At 56.1% G+C, this 14,263-nt stretch overlaps 1 protein-coding gene across 1 annotated transcript in view; it reads right to left on the reverse strand.

Annotated features, from left to right (window-relative positions):
• PEX6 (peroxisomal biogenesis factor 6) overlaps positions 1 to 14,263 on the reverse strand; it is a 28,598-nt gene that overhangs the window by 3,651 nt on the left and 10,684 nt on the right. Inside the window, exons 8-16 of the mRNA XM_039528970.1 lie at positions 13,671 to 13,879; positions 12,749 to 12,944; positions 11,896 to 11,972; positions 11,284 to 11,416; positions 8,873 to 9,078; positions 8,702 to 8,763; positions 4,692 to 4,800; positions 1,537 to 1,653; positions 533 to 610 (exon numbers count right to left, since the gene is read on the reverse strand). Coding sequence (XP_039384904.1) covers positions 533 to 610; positions 1,537 to 1,653; positions 4,692 to 4,800; positions 8,702 to 8,763; positions 8,873 to 9,078; positions 11,284 to 11,416; positions 11,896 to 11,972; positions 12,749 to 12,944; positions 13,671 to 13,879 — 1,187 coding nt within the window. The remainder of the gene's footprint in view (positions 1 to 532; positions 611 to 1,536; positions 1,654 to 4,691; positions 4,801 to 8,701; positions 8,764 to 8,872; positions 9,079 to 11,283; positions 11,417 to 11,895; positions 11,973 to 12,748; positions 12,945 to 13,670; positions 13,880 to 14,263) is intronic.

Below are 14,263 nucleotides of genomic sequence, written 5' to 3' on the forward strand. Positions count from 1 at the left end.
TGGCACCACTTCCTCCATAGTGCAGGGCAATGTGGAATCAGTCGCTCAGGGCCAGCTCCTCGCTGGTGTCAAGCGACACTGGCTTCAGCAAAGCAGCGGTTAACTCCCCTGCTGAGGATCTGGCCCCTGGTGTGCAGACGCAGGCCTGTTACAGCTCTCCGCGTCTCTGGCAGCCCAGGAGGGGGCTGTGGGTGTGAAGGGCGAGCCCGGAGCTGAAGAGGTGGTGTGGGCTCATCTAGGTCTGGATGGAGCCCGGTACAGCTCTGCTCCTGCCCCCAGTCGCCGGGCTTCCCTGCCCAGGTCCTTCCTTCTCTCCTGTATGCTCCAGCTCCAAGCTAGGGAGCAGCCCGCAGAGCTCTGGGCACCATGACTGGGCACCTCAGAACTGCCTTCAACTCTGCCAGCCATCCCCGCCCCCCGGCCGTGCTTAGCCACCCCCGCCCCCCACCCAGCCACGCTTAGCCGCCCCCCCGCCCAGCACATACACAGCCAGGTATGCAAGCGGCTTGCTTGGTGCTGGGCAAACACTCACTTCCTGGTGATGGCACTCAGCACTCGCAGCTGAGACTCCCGGTCCTCATTCATGCCGACATAGACCAGCTTGTCAAACCTGGCAGTGGAGGGAAAGAGCCAGTCAAGGCCAGATCGAGATGAACCTGCTTCAACAGCCAAGCCACGTGTTCCCAGCGTCAGCACAACAGCCCTGCCCCCCACCACCAGGGCAGTCAGCAGCTCCTGGCACCAGTGTTACCAGGCTCCACTCGCACGCTGAGCCTGGGGACTGGGTAGACAGAGGTGGCCTCACGTCACCCAGTTCTCAGCCTGTCCCACCCCAGTGTAAATCAGAGGAGCACAAGGGCTGCTCTAGCTTATGCTCTGGTTGCAATGGCTCCCACTGGCTGATGGCCAGCCCGGGTAGCCAGAATCCACGTTTCAGCCCCGCCTCGCCCCTCCTCCAGCTCGTGCCCTGCGAGAGGCCAGCACAGACCCTTTGCAGGAGCTCTGCGGAGGCTGGGAAGCCCCATACACCAGGGCTAATGCCCAGGGCTAATGCCCAGGGCTGTTTCTGCTCCCAGTATGCTGCCAGACTGGAGTAAAGAGGCTGGAGGGCAACAGGAAATCCATCGCCCCATGGTCTCCACTGCGGTAGCGTTCAAAGCCCCCGATCAGCACCGCGTGTGTCGTGCTGGGTCCTGCACACAAACATAGGCAGAGACGGGCCCAGCCCAGAACAGCTTGCAGTGTACGAGGGACGAGCGAACGTACCGTACCACGGGGGGAAAGGGGCGGGGGGAGCACAGTGATAAGGTAACATGGTGACGCAGGCTGCACTGGGCACAACTTGATCCCTTTGAAGCCCGAGAGCCACTTGCCCCATTGGCCCGGAGGCCGAGGCATCGCCCAGGGAACGGCTCCCCCGACAGCCACTCGCCCCGTGGGCCCAGAGGTCAAGGCACTGTCCGAGGAGCCTCTCCCCACATATGGCCAAGAACAGTAGCCATGCGTGCAAGCAAGCCCAGAGCAGCGAGCAGTTACCTGCCAGGCCGGAGCAGTGCTGGGTCCAGCAGGTCAGGTCTGTTGGTGGCGCCGATCACAAATACGTCTCTGGTGGAATGAAGTCCATCAAGTTCTGCTAGCAGCTGGGAGACAACTCTGCCAAGGGCAAGAGAGGAACGACAAAGGGACGGATACTCTGGAGTTACTGCTAAACCCACCTCAAGCTGTGAACAACCCCAATCCCAGATCCATAGACACTTAGCAGTATTGTTATCACTGGAGCACCCACAAGCCCCAGCTCAGAGCAGGGCCCCACTGTACCGGGCACGGTGGAGACACACCGTAAGGGACAGTCACTGCCCCAAGAAGCTTATAAACTAAACAGACAAGACCAAGTGCTAGAGGGAGTGTGTGGAGCATCTTGGCTCACCCAGCAGGTCACTAGCAGAGCTGGTCACAGGACCCATCCAGTCCCCAGTCCGCGAGACCGTGCCACCCACAGCACGCCTGCACATCCACCCCTGAAAAGCACCCCTCCCCACCCCAGCCCTTGAGATCCACAGGCCTCTCTAACAGGGCACCACATGGACACAGGCCAGGAACCCTACCCTGGGGCAAGAACACAAACGGCCTTGTGGCTAAAGCAAGTTCCCATCTCTGCCAGACTCTGTGTGATCTCAGGCAAGCCCCTTAATCTCGCTGAGCCTCCGTTCCAACGCTGCCCTGCCCCCTGGCATGTGGCGAGGATACACACACTAATGTCTGTGAAGTGCTCCAATGCTCTGGTGACAGGGACCATATATAGACAGACAGACAGACACACATATCTGTGGATCATGTTCCCTACAGAGACGTTTGCTAATCACAGCTCAGACCTGGAAAAGAGCAAATGTTGTGCCAATATTTAAAAAGGGTAAACACGATGACCTGGGTAATTATAGTCCTGTCGGTCTGACATCGATCTTGGCCAAGACAGTAGAGCGGCTGATACGGGATTCAATTAATAAAGAATTAAAGAAGGGTAAGAGAATTCATGCCAATCAACATGGCTTTATGGAAAATAGATCCTGTCAAACTAACTTGATATCTGTTTTTGATGAGATTATAAGTTTGATAAAGATAATAATGTTGATGTAATATACTTAGATTTCTGTAAGGGGTTTCACTTGTACTACAGAACATTTTGATTAACAAGCTAGAATGATATACAATTGCCATGGCACACCTTACATGGATTAAAAGCTGGCTACCTGATAGGTCTCACAATGTAATTGTAAATAGGGAATCGTTATCAAATGGGTCTGTTTCCATTGGGGTCCCGCAGGGATTGGTTCTTGGCCCTAGGCTATTTAACATTTTTATCCATGACCTGGAAGAAAACATAAAATCATCACTGATAAAGTTTGCAAACACAGAAATTGGAGGAGTGGTAAGTAATGAAGAGGACAGATCACTGATACAGAGCGATCTGGATCACTCGGTAAACTGGGAGCAAGCAAACAATATATATTTTAAATTGGCTAAATGTAAATGTGTACATCTGGGAACAAAGAGGGCAGGCCCCGCTTACAGGATGGGGAGCTCGATCCTGGGAAGCAGTGACTGAAAAAGATTTGGGGGTTGTGGAGGATAATCAGCCGAACACAGTGCGACACTGTGACCAAAAGAGCGAATGTGATCCCTGCATGTATAAACAGGGGCATCTCAAGTGGGAGCAGAGAGGTTATTTCACCTCTGCACTGGGCACTGGTGTGCCTGCTACTGGACTCCTGCAGCCAGGTCTGCTTTCCAAAATTCAAGAGAGATGTTGATACACTGGAGAGGGGTCAGAGAAGAGCCACGAGGATGATTAAAGGGTTAGAAAACCTGCCCTAGAGTGACAGACCCAAGGAGCTCCATCTATTTAGTTTAAAGAGAAGGTTAAGAGGTGACTTGAGGACAGTCTATAAGTACCTACATTGGGAAGGAATATTTAACAATGGGCTCTTCAGTCTAGGAGACAAAGGTAGAACATGATCCAGTGGCTGGAAGCTGGACAAATCCAGACTGGAAATAAGGCGCACATTTAACAGTGAGTGTAATTAACCATTGGAACAACTTACCCAGGGCCTGTGCTGGATTCTCCATCACTGACAATTTTTAAACCAAGACTGGATGTGTTTCTAAAAGCTCTGCCCCAGGAATTGCTCTGGGGCAGGTCGTCTGGCCTGGGCTACACAAGAGGTCAGACTAGCCGATCACAATGCATCCTTCTGGACTTGGGATCTAGGAACCTGCCCCGCAGTGTACTCTGCGTAACGAGCTCACCCGCAAGGCACCGCTGGCAGTCAGACCACGTGCACCCCACAGGGACTCAGGCGGGCTGTGAGTGGCAGACACTGCAGCGTCAGGCCTCTGGATACCCTGCTGTGTCTATACTCTATTCCTAGGCCCACAGACACGAGAAGCTACCCTCAAGCCTGTGGCTGCCTTGTCAGGCTCAGCCAAGCACAGCCACAGCTTCATAACGCTTCACGTTACCCCTCACTGTGCTCAGCTGAGCCTGGCACACATTCACCGGCAGAGGCACGTGCTCCCCCCAAATCCCACCTACAGGCCTCCGGCTGCACCCCGCTGGGCTGCAGGAACTTGCCGTCAGGCCTGCGCTTGCCCTGCTGCGAGATTCTGCTGACATGTGAAAGGCGTGCGGCGCTTCACACGGCACTCCCGGCCCTGAAGCGCTTCCCAGCCGACAGAGGGAAAGAAACAAGACATGGGTTATGAGCTCAGCAGCGAGGGCTCCTTGTGGGCAGGCCTGTGTCTTCATACACGTCTGCACAGCAGCCTGAATGCGGATCCTGACTGAGCGGGGCAGAGAAGCCCATGGCAGGCAGGAAGCTATTCCAGGCTGTAAGTTTGGAGAGGGCTCTGGCATTTTAATAAGTGTTTGCCCCATGCCCAGCACTAGGAGGGCCTGATCTCAGCCGGAGGCTTACTCAGGACTTACTACAATCAGTAGCAGACAATGACAACGCCCCACGTGTGAAAGCAGGTATCAAGCCCACTGCAGCGAAGGAGAGGACTGGGAGGAGCAGGGAGGCAAAGGGTGAGAGTCTCCCCCAAAGCTGCGTGTGCCCGGCCCTGCCATGCGTGTAGCAAATCACTCAGAATCCTAATGTAGCTGCCAGAAAGAAAAGGGCGCAGCAAGCACTCACCTGTCCATAACTCCGCCCGAGTCTCCGCTCCGTCCCCGGTTGGGTGCCAAGGAATCCAGTTCATCAAAGAAGATAATGCAGGGAGCAGCTGCCCGGGCTCTGGCAAACACTGGGAGGAAAGACACACGCAGAGCATGGGCACCCAAGAAAGGCTGCACAGAAAGAACTGGCACAATAGGGAGCCCCCATCCAGCAAGCAGCCCAGAGTGGGAGGAAAAGAGAGGTACCTTTTCCGTAACTGGTGTTCTTCGAGATGTGTTGCTCACGTCCATTCAAGGGGGCACTGGAGCCGGTCCCCTACGGATACTGCTGAGGGGAAGTCTTCCAGCACTGGGGCAATGTGGCGAGCACACATACACGTAAGCCGAATGGACATGAGCAATAACTCGAAGAAGAACCATTACACCGGAAAATGGCTGGATCCTGCTTTGCAGACACAGACACTCCTCAGCCCAGAGCTCTGCCAGCTCTCCTGGGACGTGACAGAACACGCCCAGAGCTGTTTGGGGAGGAGGCTGCTTGGCAGACAGGAACAGGGCATCTACTCCAGGCACTGGGGTGCACGAGGCAAGTCAGAAAGCACAAAGAGAAGAGGGTGGCTATGCAGGCGGCACCCTGAGACTGCTACCCACCGTTACTGTTATTTATTAGGTGTATTACGGTAGCATCTAGCAGCCCATCATGGACCAGGGCCACATTGCGCTAGGTGCTGTACAAACACAGGACAAAGAGACAGCTCCTGCCCTAAGGCGCTTACAGGCCAAGTATAAGACAGGAGACAACAGATGGAGACAGACGGGTGTGCAAGGGAACAATGAAGCACGATTGTGTAAATAGACCACACAGACACGGGGGAAGGAGGGGGGAGCGGTAGCACCCACAGGCAGAGAGACCAATGGGATGGCAGCGGATGACATGTTAGGTGGGTTTAGTTAGCAGGGGATCAGCTAAATGGAAAGAAATGGAAGGGAGCAAGGACCGGAGAGGAGGAGCAGAGTGGTGTGACGCCGTGCCCCAGCCCTCCCTCACACAGCCCTCCAGCACAGGGCGGAGAGAGTCGGAGAAATCTCAGCCCTTTTGCCCGGACCGTCCAGAGGCTCCTGCTTTGTCTGCTCCTGTCCCCACTGCTGGAGTCACTAGCTGGCTCCTGGGGGGAAAGGAGGCACCATCTGTCTGCTAATGGCCCCACGGGGGGTGGGGGGGTCTTTTACAGCAAAAAGGCTCCTTTCACCACTCCCTCAGCCATCCCCGTTTCATCCACCTGTTGGGTCTTATCACAAAGCCAGTCTGCGAGCTCTGCAGCAGCAACCGGCTTCCTGTGACATGTCTGGACACACCCGGACACTGGGCCCTGAGCCTAGGGACTGCCGCAACACAAACAGCATCAGTAACGAAGACGGGCCTCGGAAGAGCATGGAGCACAGCTGGGTGTGATTACAGAGGTGTGACAACCAGGGTCCAGACACCCCAAGGGGAGAACAGCAGGTCTGAACCCCCAGAATGAGCAATTGAAGCAACTGGTCATATACAACGTGACTGTGTATAAAATATGGCAAGTCAGGACTTTTTTGAAACCTTGTAATGTTCATAACTTGCTGGTCATTATGAGATACGTAGGCCGATAGTGGTTATGAATCTATGTCTTTAAGGATATAAAAACTGTGCTCATAACCTGAACTACAATTTCAAACACACCTCACAGCCGGGAGGGCTGCTGCCCGGGAAATGCTGGATCCCCGCTATGATGGGGGTACACATGGGAACTGTCCAGGAAACCCCTTACCTCAGAAAAGGGAATTGAGCTAATATAGAAGCGTGAAACCTGCAGTGGCCTCTATGTTTATTTTCTGTGGGTCGTGCGTGTGTTTGCTTTCCCTATTTCACCTTCCAATCGGGGCCTTTCCCATTAAATCAACCTTGTTTGTTTTTAGCCCCTGCAGGTCTCTGGTGCGCAAACAGCACAGAGCGTCCGTGCCAAAATGAGCTGATAGCTGGGGGCAGGTTTCAGTCCTTCAGCGGTGGCAAAGTCCAAGTGTCTGGTAGTTAAGAACTTGGGGGAGAGGGACTTCGGGAGACTGGGGACCAGAAGGGTTCTTGGGGTCACTCTGCCAGGAGTAACGAGGCTGGTGGAAGCTCAGGTGAGACCTTTGTGCTTGTGGGCCGGCTCCTGGTGCCCACAGCAAAAGAGCATGAAGGCCCCCAGCATCACAGGGCAGGTGGCGACAGGACCCCTCCTTGGTTGGGGTGAGCCCCAAACACACAGGAGAGCTCTGCAAGGGATGTTGTGATAATTGGGCCTACAAATTTACCCGATAGTGCGCTCAACTTGGAGTAAAAATTCACAGAGCACGATGATAACCCAGAACAGTCAATGTTGATGGGAAAAGGTGCCAAAAGGAGACAGAAAGAACACAAAGTCCTACTGATATAATTCAAGGACTGTGTTCAGATCATGCCAGGTAAACAAGAGAAGCGTTGGACCAACAATCGATTGGTGTGTTGGAAGTGTTTGGACACAATCCAGAATTGGTGTGTTGGAAGTGAGATCCAATAAGTGGACAAAATGGTGCGGGAGGGCTACTCCCTTTTGGGGGCCTTAAAAAGAGACTTGGGGGTGAAAATTAGCAGAGGCGAAGCAAACTCAACAAGTGCTGACGGAAAAAAAGCAGCACCTGTCTGCCAACAGCTGCTCCAGAAAGCTTCACCATCATGATTGCCATCCCAGACTGTCTCCTGGGACTCCAGGATCCAGCAGGACACCCTAATCCTGAGAGATGTCCTGATCGGACCAGGCTAGAGAGAGGGAGCCAGATAACGTCACCATCCCCACCGGCTCTGACTAGATCTCAAACACCACCTGGGATGTGAGACTGTCACCTCCCCTGCCTCCCACCGTGTGTTCTTTTCCTTCCCCACCATATCCCTTCTCTCTCTCCTTTGCCTTCTGCCTAAGGAGCGTCTGGCTTAGTTGGCCAAGACTGCATATGTTGCAACACTTCAGCAAGCCCTTGACCAGAAAGAGTCAGCTAAAAGCAATGCCCTAAGCAGCCCGACGCTGATCAGACCAGGTGCTGGGCCAGGTGCTGATCAGACCAGGTGCCAGGCTGCAAGTAAGAGTTAGCACCACAGACAGAAGCTGCATTTTCTATATTTGCTGCTCTCTTCCCTCCCTTCTTGGGCGTGTCTTGTTTTGCCTTTTAGGAAACGGGATCAGACTTTAACCATTACAGCGCCAGTGCATCTCAGCGAACTGGTTCTGTTTTCCTCAAGAAGGACAGCGAGACGGCCAAACAAGGGAGACAGTCTCTCTCCAGCCACAGGGAAAGGGAACAAGGGACGTCGTTAAAACGAGAGCCTGACTTAATACTTGACATTTCAAATGCTTGAACGTCCTCCTGTCTTTTCTGTCTCTTTAATAGATGGTCGTAAGGCTGTTTGATGGTGTGTCTGCCATGGCTCTGGGGAGGCAAAGGTCTCTGTATGCCAAAGCCCTGACCTTGTTTAGTGCGGTTTAACGCTGGACAGTTTCAGGGTCATGTTAGCACCTTTGACTCTCTGGGTCCATTGAATTACTACAGCAGGGACATGAGGCAGCTGGAAGCAGGAGCAGGCACGGAGCCAATGGAGGCATTCCAGGAAGAGATGTGATGAGTGCAGTGACAGATCAGAGGAGAGGCAAGGAGCAGGGAGGCCCAGTCAAGAGCCATGATGGACCTCAAGGCTAGAGATGGCCAAGGTATGGAGAGCTGGGACAATGAAGAGAGGGAGAAGTGGGGTATCACACGGAGGTGGGACGAGGGATGCTGAGCCAGTTGGCCCAGGACACAGGCCAGACTGGTCCACTGTCCCCAGCAGCCTCGCTGTGGGCAGAAGTTTGTTGGACGAGCAATAGGGCCAAATTCTATCCCCTTCCTCCTACACCGAGGAGGAGAAGCAGGCTCCCGGAGCGCAGCCGTCCTGCCAGCCACGAGCCGAGTGCCCAGAGCCCAGGAGCCGAGGCTGCCACTCACCTTGGCGCACATTCCCTTCGCTCTGCCCCACGTACATGTTAATGAGCTCCGGCCCTTTCACACTGCAAGGGAGAGAGCAGGGACCCAGTTATACCGGCCCTGGGCACAGGAGCCCCGGCCACACCCCACAGGACCAGCACCCCACCCCGGGAAAGGCCAACCCCTCCTCACCTGAGGAACGTCATGGTGCACTCCGTGGCCACAGCTTTGGCAAGCAAGGTCTTTCCTGTCCCAGGAGGCCCATAGAGCAGAAGGCCAGAGCGGCGCAGCCCCACAGACAGCAGCTCCGGGTGCTCCAGAGGCAGCTGGATGGTGTCCAGGATGTCCTTCTTCGCCTCCTGGAGCCCGCCGATGTCCTGCCAGGTGACCGCGGGGATCTGCAGCGAGACCGACAGCCCAGTCACCCACTTCGTCCCCAGCCCAGAGCCAGCTTGCTCCAGGACTATGGCTGGCAGCTGTGCAAACAGGGCATGCTGACCCCACCGCTCCATGTGCTCCCTGCCTGGTGTGCATGGTGTATATCCCTGATCTGACTGCACCCCCTTCTCTCAGCCCCTCACCGCCCCCAAACTCCAGCCCATCATCTCGGACTCCTCCACAGCTCTCAGCCCCCTCCTGCACTGCCTCAAAGGTCACACCACCCTCCGCTCCACGCCCTCCTTCACACGGAGCGCCCCTCCCTGCTGCTCTACCCTGTCCTCGAAAACCCAGCCTCCTCCATCAGCCCCATGGCCAAACCCTGGCCTGTGCTCACCCTGCTGCCTGGACCAGCTCACCCATTCTTCAGACCCTTTCACTGGCTTCTCTTGTCTTCCACATCAGATTCATGCCCCTGACTCTGCCTCGGCCCACGACTCCCTCTTTCATTCCACCGAGACTCCCTCCTCCCAGAGCTGTGCCGTGCCCCCGCTTCCCAGGTGGCCACTTCCACCTGGAACTCACGCCCTCTCCCTGCTCAAATCCCAGCTGAAAACGGACGTCTCCTAAGGAGGAAATGATGGCTGTGTCCGAGCTGCTCCTTGAGAAGCCCCCTCCCCGGGGCGCTGGGTGTCTGAATGGCAAGCTCCCAGAGACAGGGGCTGTTCTGCGCAGTCCCAAGCACACTGCCTGCCTTCCAGACACACAGCTGGAACAGTAACTGGAGGGAGACACCTTTGCTGATGGGACCAAAATGTTGCAGGTGCTCAGCGAGCCAGAGCCATCCGCATGACAAACACATGGAGCGTGGGCGTGGCTGCAGGGTCACTGACTAGTCCCATCATTGGCTGCAGTGTCCGTGTGGTCCCAGGACATGAGAGAGACAAGGTGGGGGAAGGAATCTCTTCTACTGGACCAACTTCTGTCAGTGAGGGAGACAAGCTTTGCTCTTGTTCTGGTCTGGGAAACTAACTCAAGTGTCACTGCTAAATTCAAGGTGGATCCGATTGTTTCGAATACGCGGTTAACACAAATTTCAAGAGACCGTTCAGGTGAAGTGGCCTGTGAACACTCCTCCAGTCGCTGGCGAGAAGTAGTGGGTTACAGATCGCCGTAAGTCAGGGGCGGGCAAACTTTTTGGCCTGAGGGCCACATCGGGTTTCTGAAACTGTATGGAGGGCCGTTAGGGGAGGCTGTGCCTCCCCAAACAGCCACACGTGGCCCGGCCCCAGCCCCCGCCCCCTATCCAACGCCCCCTGACAGCCCCCCTGGGACTCCTGCCCCATCCAAACCCCCCTGTTCCCTGATGTCCCCCCCCAGCACACCTGCCCCCATTCAATCCCCCTGTTCCCCACCCTCTAACTGCCCCGACCCCTATCCACACCCCCGCCCTCTGACCACCCCCCCGAACTCCCCTGCCCTCTAGCCAACCCTCCCTGCCCCCTTACCGCGCTGCCTGGAGCACCGGTGGCTGGCGGTGCTACAGCCATGCTGCCCAGCTGGAGCCAGCCATGCACCGCGCAGCACAGAGCCCGGGTCAGGCCCCGGCTTTGCAGCTGTGCTGCCCCAGGAGCTCGCTGCCCGGCTGCCCCAAGCACTGTGCGGGTGGCAGAGGAGGGGGGGAATAGCAGCGGAGGGGCTGGGGGTGAGCCCCCTCGGGCCAGGAGGTCAGGGGCCAGGCTGGAAGGGCCTGTGGGCCAGATGTGGCCCACGGGCCGTAGTTTGCCCACTTCTACCGTAAGTCCAGTGTCTCTGCTCAGTCCATGGTTTTTAGTGTCTAGCTCCCAGGCCCCTCTTCGGAGGTGTTGTGCAGGTTTCCTTTGAGGATGAGGGGTCGGGGATAGAGGGATCCCTCTGTGAAAAGTGTTCACCCACAGGGGATAGAGTGATTTTGTCATTTTCCTGCGTGAGTTCATTCAAGAGCGGCCACTCCGGGCAGTCGTGGAGTGGAAATCCCAGCCTGCTGGTCTCTGAGTGGGGAGTGCAGTGCGGGAGAGACCCCCGCGTGGCTGTTGCTAATCAGGGCTCCACGAGTGACCATCAGGTGCCTATCCACTGAAGCGTGGCTTTATGTCCCGAGGGCTGGGGTGAGGGCCATTCAAAGTGACCTGGCAAGCTGCACAGATACCACAGCCTTCTATCTCCCCCCGCTCAGTGGGTCATACCTTTGGGGCTCCAACTGCCTGCGAATGAGTCTCATGCAGCTGATCCAATGCAACGTTAAAATCCTCTGCGAGAACAGGGAACCCAGCAGCGCAAAAATCTCTCTCCTCGTCCTCACTCAGCCCCCCTGGGAAACTGGCCACAGAGAAGGGGAAAAGTCTACGTCTGTTCTCTTCACACACTCAATTCACCACAAATAGCACCTCTCTCCCTGCGCTGTCCCCACCACCCCTGCCCCTTCCTGCTAGTCCCTGCACGGTCCCCACTGCCCCAGAGCTGGCACTGTCTCAGCTGGCTCCTGTTAGTCACTGCATCTCCCTCACTGCGCTGTCACAATCACTGCCCCAGCACTGTCACTGCATATAGTCACTGCACCTCCCTTGCTACACTCTGTCCCCACTGCCACGTAGTCTTTGCCATGTCTCCACCACGGGTTTGTCTTGATCACAGACACATTCACTGCATGTGCGCCCACCTCCCATAGGAAAGAGGATGAAATACGGTATCTTTCCACCAGCGGAAATGGAGCTTTTCGTTCCCAGTAATTAACGTTCTGGATACAAGCAGGCACGCTGCAAGTTCACGGATTACCACTCACAGACCTATCTACTTACCTTGAGGTTAAGATCCTGGTGCAAGCTGCCCGGCCTCCTTGGGCCAGCAAAGCACAGAAATCTCCCAGCACAAACCCCTGTGAACACAGAAACAAAACCCGTGTCCAGTGGTGAACAGCATCCGTGTCACTGTGCACACTGGAACCAAGGTCAGCCTCCTTCTCTGACAGGGAGGATGGAGGTACCTGCACAGATGTGTCCACGCATCTGGGTGCTTAGCCTGGCATAGGTAATCACCCCATTTCCACACCTAACAAGCCAGGTGAGCGCACAGCAGGAACCACAAAGGAAAGTGTGGGTGCAGAATTCTGCACGCCCCTCTGCACGGCAGGCTACAAACACCCCCTCTGAAAGTTCACCCCAGAGAGATTTAATGCAAAAAACCTAAATGACTGCAACACTGAAGCTGCACGGTTAAAAGCCACTAACATTAACGACAGGCCAAGGACATTCAGGCTCCAGAAGCAACACAAACCCAGCCATGCTGCACAGCCTGCATTCTACACACAGACTGCTCCCGCGATGCAGCACCCCAACCCACAGGCCAGTGCATGGGGTGGGGCCTGCCTCCTCCCCAACTGTCCTCACCCATGTGAGCAATTTGCCTGCCTGCCCGGGGGAGAAGGGCAGCTCCTGCCCAGGCCCCACGAGGTGTGGGGAGACTTCCTCCCCAGAGGCTACTCTATCGAGCTCCCTGAGGACCATCATCTATGTCCATTTTCAAGGCGCAAGCTGCCGTCATTTCTGCAGCGTGGTGACTGATGGACTCGTCAGAGGAGCTCAGAACAGCCTTCTCTGCCTAGTCACGTGACAGGGCCGCCCTCCCCCCGTGCCACAGGCAGGCTGCACTCACCGCACTTCTCCGCGCTAGTTTGGCCAGGCTCACTTCCTTGCCCAACGGAAGGCTGGCAGTGAGCGTGCTCAGCATGGCCTTCCGCTGCTCTTCCGACGGGGCGTGGACCGTCACCTCGTGGAGGAAAGCTGTCTGCACGTCTGCCAGGACGTCCTGAGGCCGGCACGTGGTGGCAACCACCAGGACAGGGTAACCGCTGAGACACAAACACACCGGAGAAACCAGAGCTGTCAGGCACGCAGCAGAGAACCTGCAAACAACATCCACAATGGCCACACAGCCACCATCCCCACACAAAGCTCCTCTGCCTCGCACGGGCACGTTTGCACGTCAGCACAATCTGCTGCAAGACGTGCCTCGTCGTGCCAGCCAGAGCTGCAGTTCTGAGTGCAGCCTGGGACACTACTTCTGCTCCACCTGCCCAGGTCAACCCCACACCACTCTGCCCCCAGGCGCCTGCAAGCTCGCTCCACAAGTCACAGAGACCCCCACCAGTGACATCACATCTTCCCTCCCCATGTCTCCCACCCTCTGTTCTTGTGCCACGCCCCACAGCTCCTGTTACCTGCGGTCAATCTCACAAGCGTCCCATTGCTCCAGTTTCCATCATATCCTGCAGCTCTGGCTTTGCCTCACCCCAGATATGTAATGTCTCATCGGAGCCAACCCAGGGAACTAAAACAAGATCCTCTCAGTCCCAGAGGCCAAATCTAATTCCCCACGTGCCAGGGCTGCTCTGCTGGCAAACCCTGGAGGCTTTTTGAAATAAACTGAGCAAGCCTGGGAAATTACTCCAAAGCCCAGTGGGATGTTCTGGAAGCTAGTGCCTAGACACTGCAGTGGTTGTTGCCCCAGGGATCACAGAGGCAGAGAGGGGAAGGGCCTCAGGTGCAAGCTGGCAGTGTCCAGGGAGGGTTCATACCTAGATCCTGCATCTCTATCCAGGAGGAGGTGCCTTAGTGTAGCAGTGACTCTGGAGTCCTCTCCCAGCCCATCCCGGTCTCGTCCCAGCAGCTCGATGTCCTTCAGCAGGAGCACACACGGCCGGAAGAGCTCAGCCTGCGCAAAGGCAGATTGTAGCTTCATCTCTGTAGCTCCACTAGTGTCTCCACACAAACTAACGCAGTCCACCTGCAGGAAACCAACCGAGAACACAGAGATTGTAGAGGGCTGCTCTGCTGAGGCGAGGGGGGCAGGCCCTGCAGAGAGGAACAAAGGAGCAAACACGAGTTCTCCATAAGAAATTCACAGCAAGGAGCTGACAGAGCTGGATGCTGGCAGGGTAAGCCCAGCACCGAGAGAAGAGGCAGCAGCTGGGGCACAGAACAGCCACTGAGGCCAAGGCAGAAGGTGTGCGAAGGGGGTGCAGTCAGGTCACGGACAGGAGAGCTGTGGGGGAGGCCCAGGAGGGTGGAGGAACATGGCAGCTGGGAGAGGCAGTAAGAAGAGCAGAGGGAAAGGTATCTGAGCCATTTGGCCAACACACCCACAACAGGTCTGGGGATAGGAGAAGAA

The sequence above is a fragment of the Mauremys reevesii genome, linkage group 3 (genome assembly GCF_016161935.1).
Source record: "Mauremys reevesii isolate NIE-2019 linkage group 3, ASM1616193v1, whole genome shotgun sequence".
In the NCBI taxonomy this organism is placed as follows: Eukaryota; Metazoa; Chordata; order Testudines; family Geoemydidae; genus Mauremys; species Mauremys reevesii.